This window comes from Leptodactylus fuscus, chromosome 2 (genome assembly GCF_031893055.1).
Source record: "Leptodactylus fuscus isolate aLepFus1 chromosome 2, aLepFus1.hap2, whole genome shotgun sequence".
NCBI lineage: Eukaryota > Metazoa > Chordata > Amphibia > Anura > Leptodactylidae > Leptodactylus > Leptodactylus fuscus.
The window spans coordinates 167166868-167188846 of NC_134266.1; the positions used below are offsets into that span (position 1 = coordinate 167166868).

The 21979-nt window shown below is 40.5% G+C and overlaps 1 protein-coding gene across 11 annotated transcripts in view; it reads left to right on the forward strand.

Moving 5' to 3' along the window:
* Positions 1–21979, forward strand: part of DMD (dystrophin) — a 1873751-nt gene that overhangs the window by 668727 nt on the left and 1183045 nt on the right. For all 11 annotated transcript variants that reach the window (XM_075265063.1, XM_075265067.1, XM_075265060.1 and 8 more), the window contains one exon: positions 1616–1797. In XM_075265063.1, coding sequence (XP_075121164.1) covers positions 1616–1797 — 182 coding nt within the window. The remainder of the gene's footprint in view (positions 1–1615; positions 1798–21979) is intronic.

The window sequence follows — 21979 nt, forward strand, 5'->3', positions numbered from 1 at the left end:
CTTTTTTGAGCTATTTAAGACCCTCCCCAAACTTGTGAACAGCACTCATACATGGTCAACATGGGAAAGACAAAGGAGCATTCCAAGGCCATCAGAGACAAGATCGTGGAGGGTCACAAGGCTGGCAAGGGGTACAAAACCCTTTCCAAGGAGTTGGGCCTACCTGTCTCCACTGTTGGGAGCATCATCCGGAAGTGGAAGGCTTATGGAACTACTGTTAGCCTTCCACGGCCTGGACAGCCTTTGAAAGTTTCCTCCCGTGCCGAGGCCAGGCTTGTCCGAAGAGTCAAGGCTAACCCAAGGACAACAAGGAAGGAGCTCCGGGAAGATCTCATGGCAGTGGGGACATTGGTTTCAGTCAATACCATAAGTAACGTACTCCACCGCAATGGTCTCCGTTCCAGACGAGCCCGTAAGGTACCTTTACTTTCAAAGCGTCATGTCAAGGCTCGTCTACAGTTTGCTCATGATCACTTGGAGGACTCTGAGACAGACTGGTTCAAGGTTCTCTGGTCTGATGAGACCAAGATTGAGATCTTTGGTGCCAACCACACACGTGACGTTTGGAGACTGGATGGCACTGCATACAACCCCAAGAATACCATCCCCACAGTCAAGCATAGTGGTGGCAAAATCATGCTGTGGGGCTGCTTCTCAGCCAAGGGGCCTGGCCATCTGGTTCGCATCCATGGGAAGATGGATAGCACAGCCTACCTGGAGATTTTGGCAAAGAACCTCCGCTCCTCCATCAAGGATCTTAAGATGGGTCGTCATTTCATCTTCCAACAAGACAACGACCCAAAGCACACAGCCAAGAAAACCAAGGCCTGGTTCAAGAGGGAAAAAATCAAGGTGTTGCAGTGGCCTAGTCAGTCTCCTGACCTTAACCCAATTAAAAACTTGTGGAAGGAGCTCAAGATTAAAGTCCACATGAGACACCCAAAGAACCTAGATAACTTGGAGAAGATCTGCATGGAGGAGTGGGCCAAGATAACTCCAGAGACCTGTGCCGTCCTGATCAGGTCTTATAAAAGACGATTATTAGCTGTAATTGCAAACAAGGGTTATTCCACAAAATATTAAACCTAGGGGTTATGTTTAAAATTTATTAAAATTTAACTGAGCAACATAACTTTTTGGTTTGTAAGATTTATGCATCTGTTAATAAATCCTGCTCTTGTTTGAAGTTTGAAGGCTCTAACTTATTTGCATCTTATCAAACCTGCTAAATCTGCAGGGGGTTGAATACTACTTGTAGGCACTGTGTATATATATATATATATATATATATATATATATATATATACACACATATAATCTCTAATTGTTATCTATTTTTGTGTATGGCAATTGTATCTCCTTTGGAGCAGTGAAATCTTACAAACATATGTTGTAGCAGAAAATAATTTATTACTAAATTATCTTAGAAGAATGTCTATGAAACGGAATCAATTAAATTTGTGTGGAAGATTCAGCATTCTGTTATCTCTAAGTCCTTTACAATTTTAGCACCTATGTCAGGTTGGAAATCACTTTTATTTCACAGCACATAATTATTTTGAGATAAAATGTAACTATTCTCAATTCCTACTATAAAAGTTTTCTTCATTTGTAGGGCTTTATGATGGAATTAACATCTCATCAGGGAAATGTTGGAGGAGTTTTGCAAGCTGGAAGTCAACTATTGTCTACTGGGAAACTTTCTGATGATGAAGAAAATGAAATCCAGGAACAGATGAACCTCCTCAATTCCCGTTGGGAAAGTCTCAGGTTGGCAAGCATGGAAAGGCAAAGCAAGTGAGTTATAACTTGGTGTTACTCCATAATTTAGTTTCTGCCTTGCTGCGTACAGAAAATATATTATTTTAGCCTAGAAAAATCTTATCAAAACGCTTATTGGGGCATCCATCATGATTATATGTGCATACAAGAGACAGGTGGGTTTTAGAAAAGCAAATCATCAAATTGCTTCTAAAAGTAGACACCAAAGATGCAAGTAGGACACAGTGTGGTTATATCTCATGCATACTGTCTGGGTGACTTAGTATGCAGAGCTACCAACAATACAGAAGACTGACATAGGGAACCTATGAAGTATGATGTCTGGTTAGAAGGAAAGCTTGTTCATGCGTCCTGAAGAAAACAAACAGAAGTACATATTCATTGCAATAGCATGCTTATGTATTTACACTGGCCATTCAATGCTGGATAACAGAGCTTAAATTGAGGTGTCACCGTATGCTTTATGTAACTATAACCCTCAGGCTAATTTCCATACAAGAGGTAAAATGCCATTGTACTTTCGGGGGGTGTCCTACTTTCGGGGAAACACAGTAGTTATTAAAGATAAGTGAGTCTATTCGGAATGTACCAGGTTAATTCTGAATTTGACATTTTGCATTACATACTATCTGATACTATTATTAGAGATGAGCGAACAGTGTTCTATCGAACACATGTTCGATCGGATATCAGGGTGTTCGCCATGTTCGAATCGAATCGAACACCACGTGGTAAAGTGCGCCAAAATTCGATTCCCCTCCCACCTTCCCTGGCGCCTTTTTTGCACCAATAACAGCGCAGGGGAGGTGGGACAGGAACTACGACACCGGGGGCATTGAAAAAAATTGGAAAAAGTCATTGGCTGCCGAAATCAGGTGACCTCCATTTTAGACGAATAGTGGATTTCAAATCCGGGTCATATGAGAATGTGAACTTTGTGACTATGAGACAGGGATAGCTGTACAGGCAGGGATAGCTAGGGATAACCTTTATTTAGGGGGGAATGTTATTAAAAATAACTTTTTGGGGCTCTATCGGGTGTGTAATTGTGATTTTTGTGAGATAAACTTTTTCCCATAGGGATGCATTGGCCAGCGCTGATTGGCCGAATTCCGTACTCTGGCCAATCAGTGCTGGCCAATGCATTCTATTAGCTTGATGAAGCAGAGTGTGCACAAGGGTTCAAGCGCACCCTCGGCTCTGAAGTAGCAGAGCCGAGGCTGCACAAGGGTTCAAGCGCACCCTCGGCTCTGATGTAGGAGAGCCGAGGGTGCACTTGAACCCTTGTGCACCCTCAGCTCTGCTACATCAGAGCCGAGGGTGCGCTTGAACCCTTGTGCACACTCTGCTTCATCAAGCTAATAGAATGCATTGGCCAGCGCTGATTGGCCAATGTATTCTATTAGCCTGATGAAGTAGAGCTGAATGTGTGTGCTAAGCACACACATTCAGCTCTACTTCATCGGGCTAATAGAATGCATTGGCCAGCGCTGATTGGCCAGAGTACGGAACTCGACCAATCAGCGCTGGCTCTGCTGGAGGAGGCGGAGTCTAAGATCGCTCCACACCAGTCTCCATTCAGGTCCGACCTTAGACTCCGCCTCCTCCGGCAGAGCCAGCGCTGATTGGCCGAAGGCTGGCCAATGCATTCCTATGCGAATGCAGACTTAGCAGTGCTGAGTCAGTTTTGCTCAACTACACATCTGATGCACACTCGGCACTGCTACATCAGATGTAGCAATCTGATGTAGCAGAGCCGAGGGTGCACTAGAACCCCTGTGCAAACTCAGTTCACGCTAATAGAATGCATTGGCCAGCGCTGATTGGCCAATGCATTCTATTAGCCCGATGAAGTAGAGCTGAATGTGTGTGCTAAGCACACACATTCAGCACTGCTTCATCACGCCAATACAATGCATTAGCCAGTGCTGATTGGCCAGAGTACGGAATTCGGCCAATCAGCGCTGGCTCTGCTGGAGGAGGCGGAGTCTAAGATCGCTCCACACCAGTCTCCATTCAGGTCCGACCTTAGACTCCGCCTCCTCCGGCAGAGCCAGCGCTGATTGGCCGAAGGCTGGCCAATGCATTCCTATGCGAATGCAGACTTAGCAGTGCTGAGTCAGTTTTGCTCAACTACACATCTGATGCACACTCGGCACTGCTACATCAGATGTAGCAATCTGATGTAGCAGAGCCGAGGGTGCACTAGAACCCCTGTGCAAACTCAGTTCACGCTAATAGAATGCATTGGCCAGCGCTGATTGGCCAATGCATTCTATTAGCCCGATGAAGTAGAGCTGAATGTGTGTGCTAAGCACACACATTCAGCACTGCTTCATCACGCCAATACAATGCATTAGCCAGTGCTGATTGGCCAGAGTACGGAATTCGGCCAATCAGCGCTGGCTCTGCTGGAGGAGGCGGAGTCTAAGATCGCTCCACACCAGTCTCCATTCAGGTCCGACCTTAGACTCCGCCTCCTCCGGCAGAGCCAGCGCTGATTGGCCGAAGGCTGGCCAATGCATTCCTATGCGAATGCAGACTTAGCAGTGCTGAGTCAGTTTTGCTCAACTACACATCTGATGCACACTCGGCACTGCTACATCAGATGTAGCAATCAGATGTAGCAGAGCCGAGGGTGCACTAGAACCCCTGTGCAAACTCAGTTCACGCTAATAGAATGCATTGGCCAGCGCTGATTGGCCAATGCATTCTATTAGCCCGATGAAGTAGAGCTGAATGTGTGTGCTAAGCACACTCATTCAGCACTGCTTCATCACGCCAATACAATGCATTAGCCAGTGCTGATTGGCCAGAGTACGGAATTCGGCCAATCAGCGCTGGCCAATGCATTCTATTAGCCCGATGAAGTAGAGCTGAATGTGTGTGCTAAGCACACACATTCAGCACTGCTTCATCACGCCAATACAATGCATTAGCCAGTGCTGATTGGCCAGAGTACGGAATTCGGCCAATCAGCGCTGGCTCTGCTGGAGGAGGCGGAGTCTAAGGTCGGACCTGAATGGAGACTGGTGTGGAGCGATCTTAGACTCCGCCTCCTCCAGCAGAGCCAGCGCTGATTGGCCGAATTCCGTACTCTGGCCAATCAGCACTGGCTAATGCATTGTATTGGCGTGATGAAGCAGTGCTGAATGTGTGTGCTTAGCACACACATTCAGCTCTACTTCATCGGGCTAATAGAATGCATTGGCCAGCGCTGATTGGCCGAATTCCGTAGTCTGGCCAATCAGCACTGGCTAATGCATTGTATTGGCGTGATGAAGCAGTGCTGAATGTGTGTGCTTAGCACACACATTCAGCTCTACTTCATCGGGCTAATAGAATGCATTGGCCAGCGCTGATTGGCCAGAGTACGGAATTCGGCCAATCAGCGCTGGCTCTGCTGGAGGAGGCGGAGTCTAAGATCGCTCCACACCAGTCTCCATTCAGGTCCGACCTTAGACTCCGCCTCCTCCAGCAGAGCCAGCGCTGATTGGCCGAATTCCGTACTCTGGCCAATCAGCACTGGCTAATGCATTGTATTGGCGTGATGAAGCAGTGCTGAATGTGTGTGCTTAGCACACACATTCAGCTCTACTTCATCGGGCTAATAGAATGCATTGGCCAGCGCTGATTGGCCGAATTCCGTACTCTGGCCAATCAGCACTGGCTAATGCATTGTATTGGCGTGATGAAGCAGTGCTGAATGAGTGTGCTTAGCACACACATTCAGCTCTACTTCATCGGGCTAATAGAATGCATTGGCCAATCAGCGCTGGCCAATGCATTCTATTAGCGTGAACTGAGTTTGCACAGGGGTTCTAGTGCACCCTCGGCTCTGCTACATCAGATTGCTACATCTGATGTAGCAGTGCCGAGTGTGCATCAGATGTGTAGTTGAGCAAAACTGACTCAGCACTGCTAAGTCTGCATTCGCATAGGAATGCATTGGCCAGCCTTCGGCCAATCAGCGCTGGCTCTGCCGGAGGAGGCGGAGTCTAAGGTCGGACCTGAATGGAGACTGGTGTGGAGCTATCTTAGACTCCGCCTCTTCCAGCAGAGCCAGCGCTGATTGGTCGAGTTCCGTACTCTGGCCAATCAGCACTGGCCAATGCATTTCTATGGGGAAAAGTTAGCTTGCGAAAATCGCAAACTGACAGGGATTTCCATGAAATAAAGTGACTTTTATGCCCCCAGACATGCTTCCCCTGCTGTCCCAGTGTCATTCCAGGGTGTTGGTATCATTTCCTGGGGTGTCATAGTGGACTTGGTGACCCTCCAGACACGAATTTGGGTTTCCCCCTTAACGAGTTTATGTTCCCCATAGACTATAATGGGGTTCGAAACCCATTCGAACACTCGAACAGTGAGCGGCTGTTCGAATCGAATTTCGAACCTCGAACATTTTAGTGTTCGCTCATCTCTAACTATTATGATTCACTTCAGGCAAATCTATGTACACAGAAGATGTAATGCCAGATCTGAGTGTTCTGTGTATGTGGCGGCTGGCATAGAGGACAGCTCCCACATTCCTATCCATAGCTATAGCACCTGGCTCCAGCAATGATTAGTACATTGCCGACAATTTCATTAGCTACAATGTTTTGGTGCTTAATATTGAGGTTACATGGGACAATCATTGCTGAAGCCATCAGGGACAATAAAAGCAGTTGCAAAGGTGGCTCCTGCTGTGCCTATAAATGCAGAATGAGGCCAGCTAGTGCTTTAGAGAAGGTGCAATGCATCTCTGACATTGTGCCATGACTTAGAAGAACAGTTCACCACTTTTAAAAGCATTTGTGACACTCAATCTTTTCCAAATGTTTTTAATGAATCACCTGGCCATGAGGGATGCTAGAATACTGCATTGTACCATTCCTTTGGATCTGTTTCTTCAGGCTTTTGATACAAATCTCCAGGTTTAGGACTGTACTCACTTTTCTGCATATAGATCTGTCCATCCACCCAGCCATGTATATCAAATAGGATCCATGAGCCATATGAGTTGCCACTATACCACAGAAGACTATGTATGAAATTGGATTATAGCATTGATCACGAGAAATTTTCTGTCATTTATCCCTGATGAACCAATAGTATTGTGTGAGTTTGAGTAACACTATTTACTTTTGGTTTCACGTTGTGATAGTGTGCCAGATTAGTGTCCTGGGGGCCTTGGGCAATATTTGGTACCATGCTGCCCAAAGGGTTATAGCACTCCCCTGGTGACATTGATGGCTGTTTTTTTATTACTCTCTAATTGGGATGAAATATATGTTTTTATGCCATACCATTAAAGGTTATGTTTTATTGATATAATATTACACCTAACTGTGATAGAAAACATGTTTAGAAATGAGATTACAGATTTGCTCATCTCTAATAGTTATGTTTACTTATAAATAAATATATATATATATATATATATATATATATATACACTGTATATATGTATGTATATTTATATATAGATAAAACAGAAATACCAGCATATCTCTAAGTAAGATATTCACAATTGCCAAACTTTGCTGTAAAACGTACCTCCAATTATGAAACAACGTCTCATTAATGAATAGTACATGTGAATATAAGAAACTTTGTAATATATCTTAAAGAGGACCTTTCATCAGATCGGGCACATGCAGTTTTATATACTGCTGGAAAGCTGACAGTGCGCTGAATTCAGCACACTATCAGCTTTCCCAATCTGTGCCCGTGTAAAGCGCTATCGGTCCTGGGACCGTAGCGCTTTAGTGTCAGAAGGGCGTTTCTGACAGTTAGCCAGGGACGCCCTTCTGCCCAGCATCCACTATCGCGCTGTGCTGTGTGAGCGGGGAGGAACGCACCCCTCTCTCTGCTCACAGTGCTTATCCATAGATGAGTATTATCAGGAGAGGGAGGGGGGAGTTACTCCCTGCTCCACAGTACAGCGCGATTGGCGCTGCTGGGCAGAAGGACGTCTCTGGCTAACTGTCAGAAACGCCCTTCTGACACTAAAGCGCTACGGTCCCGGGACCGATAGCGCTTTACACCGGGCACAGATCGGGAAAGCTGATAGTGTGCTGAATTCAGCGCACTGTCAGCTTTCCAGCAGTATATAAAACTGCATGTGCCCAAAGGGGCCACACGGTGGCTCAGTGGTTAGCACTGCAGCCTTGCAGCGCTGGAGTCCTGGTGTTCAAATCCCGCCAAGGGCATAAAACCATCTGCAAGGAGTTTGTATGTTCTCCCCGTGTTTGCATGGATTTCCATCCCATATTCCAAAAAAGACATACTGATAGAGAAAATGTACATTGTGAGCTCTATGTGGGGCTCACAATCTACATTTAAAAAAAATAAAAAATAAAAAAATAAAACTGCATGTGCCCGATCTGATGAAAGGTCCTCTTTAACCCTATCAGGACAAGGCATGACTGATACCCCAATGCTCGGGCCAAATTCAGCACTTTTGTTTGAATTGATTTAAACAGCATTATCTTTTTAATGGTTTTGCATATCTCAATTATTTTTGCATTTTTTTTCAGGCCACACAAGGCATGAATTAACTAGTCTTATTTGTTAAATATGTTGACTATTTTGTTTGCTAGAAGTTGAAGAATGGTATAAAATGTGAAAAAAATGTTAATTTAGCTTATACCTAAAACAAAATTGTTTTTATATACCTTATTGCACATAAACATATTAAATTAGATTTTGTAGTTCTTATGATTACAGTGGCTACACATTTACATAGTTTTTCAACAACAAAATAGACTTTATATGGCTTTATATTCAGCATGGATTATTTTATGGACCTCTAGTCCATGTGTAAATTAACCAGTAGTTTAGTATAGTAGAGGGCTGTAAACTGGTTCTGTTATCTTGACTTCCCACTGAGTGAGCAGACCTAGGGGAAGAAGGCAGGTGAGCAACTTCTATTAGCACAATGTGAATGGGAAGAGTGTAGCCACAGAAGTCATCTGTGTATCTTTTCAAGCAGCCTCCTTCTCCCTCACCCTCTCCCTTCTCCATAGACTAATTAAAATAAATAAATACATAAGAAAGTTATGCAACTTGATGAATTGAGAAAGAAACATTTTGATTAAATTAGTTATATTGACAAAGTGTGTTATATTATAAATTTTACATTTTTTATATAGAATTGTGGTGCTCTTTTATTTCTGACATACTGAAAAAACAAAATCCATATTAATGCTTTGGGTGGAAGTCTGCTTTTAGGCTGGGGCCATATGACACAAACATGTAATCATTCTTGCAAGTAAGCTAAACTAAAAAAAAAAAGCATAGTACATAAAATAAGTACCTTACAATGTTAAACAGGTTGTCCAAGATTAAAATAAATAGTCCTTTTAATATTTGTACAGAAACTGCAACATTTTCAATGTGTCAGTTATTTAAGAATCCTACTGGATCTCTCTGGCATTAATGGGATTGTTCTGTACTACACAACTCTGTAACATTAAAAACCTGATAAAACATGGTTAACGTATGCTAACTAATGGCCCCTGGGATCAGTAAGAATGGCTGAGGCAAAGTTTCTATATGACAGAACAATGACAGAACACAGTAAGAAGATATAATGTAGTTCCAACACAGCCTAGATAATTTTATCAGTTCATATATAATTTTGTTACTTCCTGATAAAGATATATCTTGGCCAACACCCTCAATGTATATTTGTTTATGCAAAGCAAATAATTTTCTTATATTCATATTCTATAAATTATTAATAGCAGATCCTACAAACATTGCATTGCTTTAATCTTCACTTAATAAAAACAGAACATACAGGTGAAGTAGAGCTGATTCGTTTATCATTTGTCTCTTATGTCTCTCTGTGAGTTATCATACAAGTTAATGAAGTATGTTGGACTCTTCTTTCTTATTCAGTCCCAAAGAGTTATAAGAAGCATCACAGGGTGCTTGCTCTATTTAATGCCTCCTGATACCCTGGTTCTAGCAATCTGTGGAGGTCCCAGTGGTCGCTCTCCTACAAATCTAGCAAATATCACTTCAGTGGTAAACTGATAGGATAACATTATATTACTGGAATATACCTTTCAACATCTTCCTGGCATCCACCATAATAATACAGCGAATGTGGGTTCTTTAAATAAGCTACCATTCAGTAGGAGAATGGGTGCCATAATCTCTGGGTCTCAACTAGTACATAGCAGAGCCTCTGCAGTAATGACAGTCCTTTATGATCATAAGCATTACATTTTCCATATTTATTGTGAAGTATTAAGTCTGCCCTTTTGCAATCGCTCTTTTAAACTCCTTGAAACATAACAGAGCAATTTTCTACTGCAATCAAAGGATTCATTATGAAAACTAGCTACACTTCAGTATACAAAAAAGTTTAATTTAGAAAAAAATCTAAACTGTATCTGGAAAAAAGTAAAGCTAATACATAATAAAGTGATTTCCAATATCCCTGTTTTACATACAGGTATGCTTATATTTGCAGTGACCAGATGGGAGGTAAGGCTGCAGTTGGGATTGCGGGGTTGCAGACAGCCCAGACTTATCACAATCTCTGGGCAGGAGAGCACAGCACTGTTGCTGTCCCACGTTGCCACCACTGGTATCAGTGATGAGGGGGCCCTAAGGTGCGTCTGGGTTCCTATTTGGTTCATAGAAGGATGCCCACCATGATATTAGCAAAAAAGATTCCCCACTCACATTATGTGGTCCGGATAGCTCAGAGTTTCAGGGTGTAATAATCAGGGTGGTGGATGTTCCACAGGTCTGGCCTTGGCCCCTGGATTTCATGATACTTACTATGAAGCATGTGTTCCAGAATGTTCTCTCCACAGTCTCACACTGATAAAATGATGATGCTTGACTTTCTTCAGGTTGATGGCTAGGCAGTCAGAGGACAGGATCTTCTGAATAGTTGGAGTAAGTCAACTGTCTAAAATTCCTGGGCCTGTCTAGAACTTGCAATACCAGCACTAAGCTCACAGTTTTCTTCTTTAGGACTCCACACTTTTCTCCTCACCTCCTCCTAACACTACCATCTCCTCACTAACACACACACACAGGAAGTTCCGCAGGGATGTTACTATTGGAACCAGTGATCAGCTGACATTTGGTTACTATTCAATCCTATGGGTGATGTAATACTTGTGTGAGACTCACTATGTGTTGCTCTGTGATGAGACTCAGGATCCCCTGCTATGTTACACAGGCTACAAAGCAATAGGAAATAATATAACACAATTATAACACAGATCACTATCAACCCAGCCACAGACAACTATTGTATGCCACATACTTAATACTTGCATCATTCTTAATAAATGAGACAGATTATGTCCCTATGGCTCACTGTGTCATTTACATGAAAATCTGTTGGTATATAACACATTTCCTATTACCACAGCATACAGTTTTGCTACATATGATGGATCTAATGACTTGTACTCTTTAACTGTACCTACATTATGTGCTAGTGAGAGGTGAGATTTATCATGGTATATCCATTTTGATATCCTGCAGCATACCATTATAAAGCACAGATATGTCCACATTTAACTTATCTCCAATTTGGTTAAGGATTCCAAGTTGTCCTGAAAACAACACAATATTAATAACATGCTAATAATAGCCTTGAATGACTGGAATTCTCCCTCACATAGACACAAATAGGATAACTTCTTGAGAAACCAGTTTTGCCTTTAGTAAAGCTGCTTAACTTATAATACACATATCTGAGTATGTACAACCCTGAGGATGCAACTGTTTGTTACACAGATTCCTATTTGTAGAAGTGGAATACACTTACAAAACATTAGTCTATTGCTGGGATCTTGTTCATTACTTAACAGTTCCTACAAAATGGTAACAATCTTTACCTCTTTACAGACAATAGACAGGCATATGTTGGACATTGAGTTTTAGGAAGGTTATAGTGCATTATAACGCCTGCATGTGCAAACTTGTATTGTGTTCTACTCTCTTCCTCTGATTTCATACAGAAATACACAAAGGTGGCTTTAAAGGGGTTTCCCATCTCAGTGTTTCAGCAGCTTTGCCTGCAGTCTGTTCTTCTCACTTCCTGTATTTCTCTCCCTGCACCCACCCTTTGCTCTTGCTGAACAGGACACAAAATAATATGCAGATCCATGTACAGAATAGTCTCAGTGTTATCTATGTGTTTACATAGAGAGATAACAGACAGGACTATATCAGCAAACTACAATTAGCTGAAGGATTGTCCTACCGACAAGAGCAGTGAGTAAGTGGTGTCACTTGTGCTTTTGTCCTAAATGTTCATGGTTTTAGCAACGCTGTGTAAACAATGGGATGAATAAAGTCACATAGCAGGAAAACAAAGCAGAATTTCTAACGCAATATATTTAGGAAAAGTCTTTAATTTTCATAAGCTACCAGTATAGATAGGATCCTTGAGATGGGACAACCCTTTTAATGCCATATACAAATAGGTAGGAAATGGAATATCTCTGGAATATGGCACAAATTAGAGGTACCAAATGGCTGCACATTGAATGTTTCTGACTACTTAGTACAAACCCATAGGGTCTCTGCCATTAGACAAGCTTCAAGCACTGTAGATGGTTAAAGAAAGTTGGAAGCCCCAAAATGGGCTCTCATATCTACTGGACTCAGTAATATTATATGGGTCTCTACATATAATACACCTCTCCACCAGGTTTTTTAAAAAATATTATTATTGAATTTAATGTACAGATATGTCCACAACTAACTGGCCTCCAAATTTGTTAAATATTTCAATTTATCTTTTTTTTTTTGTAGATTGTGAGCCCCATATAGGGCTCACAATGTACATTTTTTTCCTATCAGTATGTCTTTGTAGTATGGGAGGAAATCCACGCAAACACGGGGAGAACATACAAACTCCTTGCAGATGTTGATCCTGGAAGGATTCGAACCCAGGACTCCAGCACTGAAATGCTGCAGTGGTAACCACTGAGCCAGATAAAGACAGAACCACCATGTTGCTCAGATTTCAATTTATCTTGAAATCAATTCAACACAATAGCATGACATGAAACCAAAAGCTTGAAAGTTCACCCTCTCCCACTGGGTGGTCACACATAGACAGCAATAGGATAGTTAATATATTACTTTGTTATAACCATGTAGTGTTGAGAAAAGCTACTTGTGATACACATATCTGGACATGTCCAGCCAACAGGTAAGGGAGACACATCTGAACAATTAAAGGGTTAAAAATTAATTCTGCAAAGGTATATGTAACCTTTAAGCCCTCAATCAAAGCCCTCAAAAGCCACAAATATACTTGCCCTTTTGTCATTGTCATATCTAATGTCATTTAGAGCTTTTAAAATTTCAACTCTGTGATTCAAACCACAATAAATAATAGTTACAGATGTACCAGACTTTTGATGTATTGTATTTGTCATCTTTTTGAAATAACTATGCTTTTATGCCACCATGATTCATTTTTATTTTACTATAAATTAATTAATGATGAACCAAGAGACTTTTTTATTTTGCTAGTTTTAGTCACTGTGACAAAAGATGCAATTGGCTTCACTTGGCAGCTGTGTGACATTGAATTGTTTCATTTTAATTATTTGTGACTTTTCTTCTAATTCAAGGGAGTTTTGGTACATTGAAGGCTTGTTACACTTGTGCACTTCTTGGTTGTTAAAAAGCACTTATGGGTATGGCCACATGTAGTTTCCAAATTAAAAAGCAAGCCAACTAAATATGGTCAAACTATCCAGTGAAAATCAAACCCAGAAATAGTCAAAGGACTAACAGACCCTCATCCTGTTCGGAATAGCAAAGGGTCCGACTGTATACTAAATACAGGTAAGGTAACTATAGTAGGATCCTTAAACACTGGGCAGTCTCTGAAGCATAAACAGAGTACCTGTTTTTTGCTGGCTTTTTATAGTTGCCACCAGACAGACAAAACCACATGGCTATCAAGTCTTCATGGTTTTTTAAGTTGATTAGTTAAATATTTTTATTTTCAAAAAGAGACTCTGAAGTAGATGTGAATCCAGGGACAGCTGAGTATGTTTTCTTTTTTTGGGGGAGGCCTCATTAAAAAAAAAAAAAGTGGTTATCCTGGACAATCCTTTTAAGCACATTTTTCTAGCATATTTTCATTCATAAGCTACATGTTATAGGTCAGTGATGGCAAACATTTTAGAGATCAAGTGTTCAAACTGCAACCAAAAACCCACTAAAGTATCGCAAAGTGCCAACAGGGCAATTTAACCTTAATACTGTGCGGATCCACAACTGTGGACAATTATGGACCTAAAAAATACAGTCATGTGATTTGAGCTTTGTAAAGCTTTCAATAATACAAACAACTTTTTACTGAAAAGTAATAGTTTTCATTTGGTACTTTAGAACTATTAATGTTCAGTATTTACATTGCACAGGATCTGTTTTATAGTTCCCGTGAAATGTTATTACAACCAGTATTAATATCACATGTTTGCTATAGAACAGATACTGTGTGAAATAACTAGTGAAGGGTTCACACACAGTGCAGTGGCCACCAGATAGTATTATATGCTCTACAGTGGCCCGTACACAGTATTATATACTCCACAGTGGGCCTTCACACAGTATTATGCACGACACAGTCTTTTACACCTCCTGCCTTGGTAAGGTTGAGTAATTCACTTAAAGTTTCTTGCTGTTGCACCTCAATGTGTCGCTCCTTTTTTGTTCCTTTGCTGACATACACCTTCTGCTGGACTTTTATAGCAGATAGCCCTGAAAATGGTCACTTCCTGACTCTGCTTACCTAGTCTTCTTGAAGATAGATGCCCTATTGCACTGCTTAGTGCCAATTTAGAAATATTTGCTCTTTTAGCTATACCATACTCAGTATGTCATATGTATGGTATGCACAGGCAAAGACAGACTTCAATAAACTCATGGCCCTAGATCTACCCATCAGCTCGCTGAACTAGTTAGGTATCTTGCAAAACCACACTCACGTAAAGACAGAAGCCATCATAAATCAGTGAGGTCTCCCATGTCTGATATCCTAGAGATCCTCCTACAGCATCTGACAATGACAGCAAAATGGAAGATGAGGACACTAGAAGAGCCCCTAACTTAGTCACCATCTTTGAAACATCAAGGTCCACATTTCACTAGAAAATTGAACCAGGCAGCCACGTTAGTCAAAATGTTGCTGCTGATGAGACAAAATATTCTACTTACCACACAATTTGTATATTGTCCTTATTAAGTTCATGGGTCTCATCTTTGATTGCTATTACAAGAGTAATATTATTCTTATGTCTTTTGATATTGTCTAATAAATCTAAACAAGAAGAAAAGCTGAAAGTAGTCTTGCTATTGTAAAACATTAAAAGATGGAAGAGGTACAGAGATGCCAAGCGTCCCTCAACTGTAAATAGAATTACTGCTATTATATTCTTGACACGTAGTGCATAGCTCTCTGGAAGTAGTGAATCAATTCATTTGTATGCAGCTAATCTATACCAATATTTTATCTAATAGTTTACCAAGTGTCTTGTTTCCTAGGCTATTTATATTCACAAGTAGCAGTTATTACACATTGTAGGCATTATACATGAATAAATTGACACTAAAAAGAATGGCTCATTTCAGTTACAATACATTTACAGTACAGACCTGATTCTGTTAAAAGATAAAAAAGTAAGACTGCTACTTTCATATCACAATGACATTCTCTCCAGAGAATCATACATGTGCAGACGAGGATAACCCCATCATTTGCAATATGATTTACAACCACACCCTGTTATCAGTAGAGAAAATCAAATGTTATATGTTCAGAAGGAGTGTCAGCTCATCTATCCATATCTGAACTTGGATTAGTCCGGCTTACAAATGTAGGCAATAACACTGAAATTTTCCAAATAGAGAATGTGACATATAAGAAAATTACACCAATGTCAATGGATAAAATAAGTCATCTATAGGTAGCTAGTAATAACATGTAGCTAATCTGGCATCAGTCCATCCAAGAAACTAAGTCATGACACAAATATTGCCCATAGATAACATTACATAACTATATACCCACCATATTTATTAGTAGTATTGCACAATATTTTGAACACCATAACATTTTTCATAGATTGTTAAATTAATTTAGATTGGACTGATAACAGGCAATATGATGCAAGATGTGGTTTGGGAAAGAAGGTGTATCCACCCAATGTGTCAGAAGTATCCTGTTATCTACAAGTCAATGTTGCATATATAGTAGAGACATTGACTAAATGGTGCTTATATCATTATTTGTACATTTAATTATTAACATGTACAGTATAAGGGTCCATTCACACGGAGTAACGTGCCACGTGATGTGGCACGTATACGGCGTGTAAGACTTTGTGCGCCGTAAAAGCTCCCATTGATTTCAATGGTAGCCTGATTCGTATACGCCGCGTTATTTTGCGGCCACAAAATTAATGCAGCATATACGATCCAGGCTCCCATTGAAATCAATGGGACCTTTTACGGCGCGCAAAGTCTCACACGCCGTATACGTGCCACATCACGCGGCACGTTACATCGTGTGAATGCACCCTAAGGAAGCCTTCACACGGAGTTACGCTGCGCTCATACTGATTGATTTCAATGGGGAGTGCACATATGCTGGCTCCCATTAAAGTCAATGGGAGCTGCTTTTTACGCGCTCGTTCTGAATTTGTTTTTACGATCAGAATGAGCGCAGCGTAACTCCGTGTGAAGGCTCCCTAACACTGGGTTCATGTTTTGCCATACAGTTGAAGTATATGTTTTTACATCTTATCAAAAATATAAATGGCTACAAAAGGATGCAACTGGATGCCTATACAATTATAACCTAAGGTTATGTATGCAGCTGTGCCCTTCCTTAGCTTTTTGGTTACTGAGAAAACATTTTAAAAAATTATGATACTCTGTTGGGAAATGTATATGATATATTTTTTATGGGTGGTTAGTTTTTTTGCAGCAAACAGTAATATAAATGTACATACTACACAGGAAAATGTAGTTTTAACATAGCCCGAACTACTCAGAAGCTAATGCTTTCTCTCCACGCTCTGACAATACATTAGAATCCCTGCAGCCAAAATTAAACTTGTAGTGAAGGGAAGGAAGACGCATTTATAATCCCACCTGGGGAGAACTACCCTCTTATAAATATGAAAATACTATTATCGGCCTATTCTTAACTATGGACACAGAAGTGGAAAGACAAAAAAAAAAAAGAAAGAAATTGGGTCTATTATTTGTCAAGAGAGAACACAACACATCCTACATTAGAAATTTAATCTGACAAATCTTGGAATAATTTCATTGTGACTTTGCATCTAATCCCTTAGTACAATTTTGCTTCCATGAAAGCAAACAACCTGATAATATAGCTGATATAATTATAGTGGAACATCACACAACCTGTTAATAGTCTTGCTTGATCTGTGACTATGAAAACAAAACAATGATGAATTGAATCCTGTTGTGACAATTAAAAAAAGCAATAATCGTTTTTGTTACTTTATTTCTCAGATAATTACTGCCAGTGGGACGTTGTCTGATTTATATAGTAATGCGCTAAATGCTGAAATACAATGAATGGCAGAGCAGATTTGCAAATGTTTATATGCTTGCTTTACTTGTTTGTAGAGATTTCAACAAACACGCTTAGGGGCTAAGGCTACACAGTAGACTCTGTTGCAATGACAAAGACAGACTGTGCCTTTATCATACTGAGTACAATGCTCAGATATTTTCAGCAGTCCCATAGAATTTGAATGAGGCTGCAGTGAGCATGCTTGACCACCACTTGATTTTCATGGGATCACCATGCTGGGATCAGATTTCTAATAAAATTTTACAATAGAACAAAACTGAAAAAGAATGTGTAGTAAATAACACTTCAGAGTACCCATAGACTTTGGATATGGTGATTTGTGAGAAGGGGAGGCTCACACTACACACAGGAGTACTCAGCTACTTTTAATAAAGATGTTTTGGCCAGGGTCAGCCATCTAGTAAAGGTCTGAGCTGAATAGCAGCTCAATACATCTAGTATTTTTAAACAAAAAGACGCATCTGACTATAAAACACACAAGAAAAATTAGGAAAAAAAATGTTTCCTAATGTGGCATTATATCATAGGCATGGGCAAGAATAAGCATTATAATATAGATGGGGGCACTAAGGATCATTATATTGTGGGTGGTGCCACTAAGGAGTATTTTAGTATGGGTGGGAGCTGTAAGGAGCTTTATATTATGCATGGGGGCACTAAAAAGGTTTATATTATGGGTGGGGGCACTATGGAACACTATAATGTGGGTAGCCGCACTAAGGAAAATTATACGGTTGGTGGCAGCACTAACAATTATTAAATTCAAGGATATTTATCAAATGGTATTGAAAGTTCAACAAAAGGCAAATAAAAAGACAATATAGGTACAATTCAAAAAGCAGAATATGTATAATATGATACAACAATAAAATGACAAGTCCATAGTGATAGTTTCTATAAAAGAACAAGAGTAGAGATGAGCAAACAGTATTCTAAACAGCCGTTTCGAATAGCACGCTCCCATAGAAATGAATGGAAGCGAAGCGGCCGGCATGCAGACTTTGCCGGCAGCCGGCCGCTTAATGCCCTGGGTGCCGGCTACGTCCATTCATTTCTATGGGAGCGTGCTATTCGAAACGGCTATTTCAAATAGTGTTTGTTCATCTCTAAACAAGAGTAAAAAGGCAAATAACCAATTCAAATGCAATAGAGAGGAAAGTGGACTGGGCAGCACTGTGGTGAATAGGTCAAAGGAAAATAGGGGAAGGGGACCCTGCCTAGGGAAGAATACATAAACATCACACTTAACCATAATAATAAATCAGTTGAAGATATGACAAGTTTGGGATGTTGGACCTATTGATCCAAGGTGACTAGACCTTGTCAAAATGTGGACAAGTATTAGATATTGTAGAGTTAATTTTTCATGAATCATGATCGTTTCAACTCGGCTGACATTTATCAGTGAGAGACCCGGTCGCTTCCAAACAAAAGCAATTTGAATTTGTGCTGCTAATACTATATAATGTTGTAGCTTATATTGAGAGTATCTGAGAGTAGTAAACTTATTGGATCAGGAGAAAAAATGTATCCGTTAGTGGAATCGACTACCCTAACAATCATTCAAAACTTCCTTTGGATAGCTGTCCAAAAGCGACAGGCCAGAAGACAGGTCCACCAGACATAGAGAGCATCGCCTAAAGCATTACAGCCCTGGAAACAAAGGGGCAAGCTCATAGGAGAGAAACCATATAGTCTAGAAGGAACTAGCTAGGTTCTTGGAGTATCTTTAAAGACAATTCCATAAGGGTGACCTGCCAACTACCTTTGCTGATAGACGTTCAGCAGTCAATTCATTGAGCTGGTGTCAGAGTGGTCTCTAATAGCTGCTCCTAGGCTATCATAAAGTCCAACTTAATATCAGAGGGTGGAGTGTTCAATATGCTATGGTTAAAAGAAAGAGCACCTTTATCAGCTGCCCTGTTTAGATAATCTTTTGAAGCTGGTGGGGGGTAATCTCAGGGTTAAGTGGGGCAGTGAAGTGAGTGAAGAGAAAAACTTGAGTAGTTGTTAGGACTGTGCAGCAGGTGCGGCCATGGTATCAGGGTCGCAGTCTCTTCTGCTGTAACTGTGCAGTCCAGCATGCATGGGGTTAATCCCCTTGCAGCCGATAGGCATGGTCGGTCTGCTGACTGACACTGGTGTCAGCCTATCGGCATCTGGCTTGAGCACCTGGGCTGGCTGATCATTCCCGCCTTCCCTCCATTTATGGAGCCCAGAAAACCCCTTTAATCTGCACAAGACTAATCTACACAACTGCAACCAAATAAGCACAGTATAATGAAACCCTCTAATAACACCAACAGTTGAGAATACACATTTAACCCTTAAGTGCTATCATGGTGTCTATCATAATGATATGTGTATGATAGTGGTGTATGATAGGCACCATGATAGTACTTAAGGGTTAAAAATCTCATATGTTAGATTATTCCTCCCATTGTTAATACAGAATTACCTTGGTGAAATACCTGTATCTGAATAAGACACAGTGGAAGGATGAGTTACTGCTCACTTAGGGGGCTGAGTTCTCTCACTGCTCTGTAGGGCTTTGACTGCAGGACAATTAGTTCCACTAATTGCAGTTTGCTGATAAAGGCTCCGCCATTTTGTTTATTTTTGTAAACATAGATAACACTCAGTTCATTCTTTGTAGAAGCACAGAAAGACTAGGTTCACATTTGTGCCGTTTTTTTCAAACGGACAGAAAAGTCCAACATGTAGGATTTTTTTGTCCGCTTGAAAAAATGGACATGGTTGTAAATGGACACTAAAGGACAAAAGCAAAAGGACACAAGATAAAATCCTGTTGAAATGAATGGAAATTGCAAACGGACCAGCTAGTGTCTGTTGCTAAAATCTTGTATGGACATGGACTTACTTCAAGCCAGAATAATACAGCACAATTTTGGAACAATTGGAGCATTGTGGCACATTTAAACTAATCCCCATTTTTCTGAGTATCCATACTATCTAGCAAGTCAAAATATTTAACCTAAACTAGATGCTCCACCTTGTTCTAGAGCTATGCCACTTTGGCCTAAAGATGCTCCAAAGATGTGCCACATTTATACCAGTATCTAGTTATATCCTGAATAGTAAATCTGGGCCATTGTGCACAGGAATATGTGCTGTTTACTTTTATCATTTGGGTTAGTATTCACTTGTCTATATTTAGGATAGCTTTTTTATTTTATGTAATATTTCCTTAATGCTTCATAATGTTCCATTATTTATATCACAGTGGTAAAACCACAATTTAAATCTATTAATATTGCATTTAGAATGTAATGTAATAGTACGCAATTATCTATTCATGGCACCCAACACTACAGTTTATCTACAATAAGACACTTAACACAGATTCCTTTAGCCATTACCATGGCAGATGAAGTGCCTTTTACTAGATATATAGCTTGAATAATCTTTATTTTCACATATGTTCCTGTAGAGTTCCTTTCCCTACAAGGAATTGTGTTCTGCTTTTATGCATATCCTTAGATTTTAGAAGTATCTGTTATCCAGCTGAAGGATACTTTCTTAGTTTGGAGATGTTATGGGTATACTTTCACGGCAGATGGATTACAGATTGTATGAATTTCAGAAATGACTAAAAGCCCCTTTAGACGCGTGGATAACTGACAGAAGCGCACGATAAGCGTGTACTCTAGTGACTTGTTAATGTTCAAAAGACAGTTCTTTATATGAGTGGATTATCGCATATGTTCTCTTCAATTCCATCACTTAACAGATTATTTGGCTGGAATCCTTGCACGTACAGATGTAGCAAAGTTTAAACTTACAAATACTGCGTTGGCTATGCTGCGAAACACAGTGGTTAGTCAACTTTTTCAATAGATATCAATGGCTTTTGTTATTGTTCATTTTGTAGATGATGCCTGTTTACATGAATGATCATTGTATGGTTGCAGGTAGAGATGAGCGAACACTGTTCGGATCAGCCGTTCCGAACAGCACGCTCCCATAGAAATGAATGGAAGCACCTGGCACGGCGACTGGCTGCTGGCAAAGTGTACGTGCCAGGTGCTTCCATTCATTTCTATGGGAGCGTGCTGTTCGGAACGGCTGATCCGAACAGTGTTCGCTCATCTCTAGTTGCAGGCAAGGGCAAAAATGAACAAATAGGACATGACATATATTTTGACGGTCTGTTACAATGGACCGTCAAAATATTGGTTATGTGAATACTACCCACCCACTGACGCTGAATTTAATGCTACTGCCACACAGCTATAAATCACTGTCATGTGAATGTAGCTTTAGATTTACATGGTGACCTTTTGCTGAGGAATAGCACATGGTTTATAATTGCAGTATTGAATACTACATGTACTATACAAGTCACTTGTATGCTGATGAAAATGGAAATGATGAAAATTGAAAACCTTTGCTTTTCTGGTTGCTAACATACAGGTGACATGCCTAGTAATTTGTAATATTCACTACGGCAAAAAAAAAACTCATGCCGTTTCAAAAATACCTACAGAAGCACATTCTTTTTTTAATCCCTGTTGATGTTGATGCATCACGTATGTATCACACCAATGAAAGTCT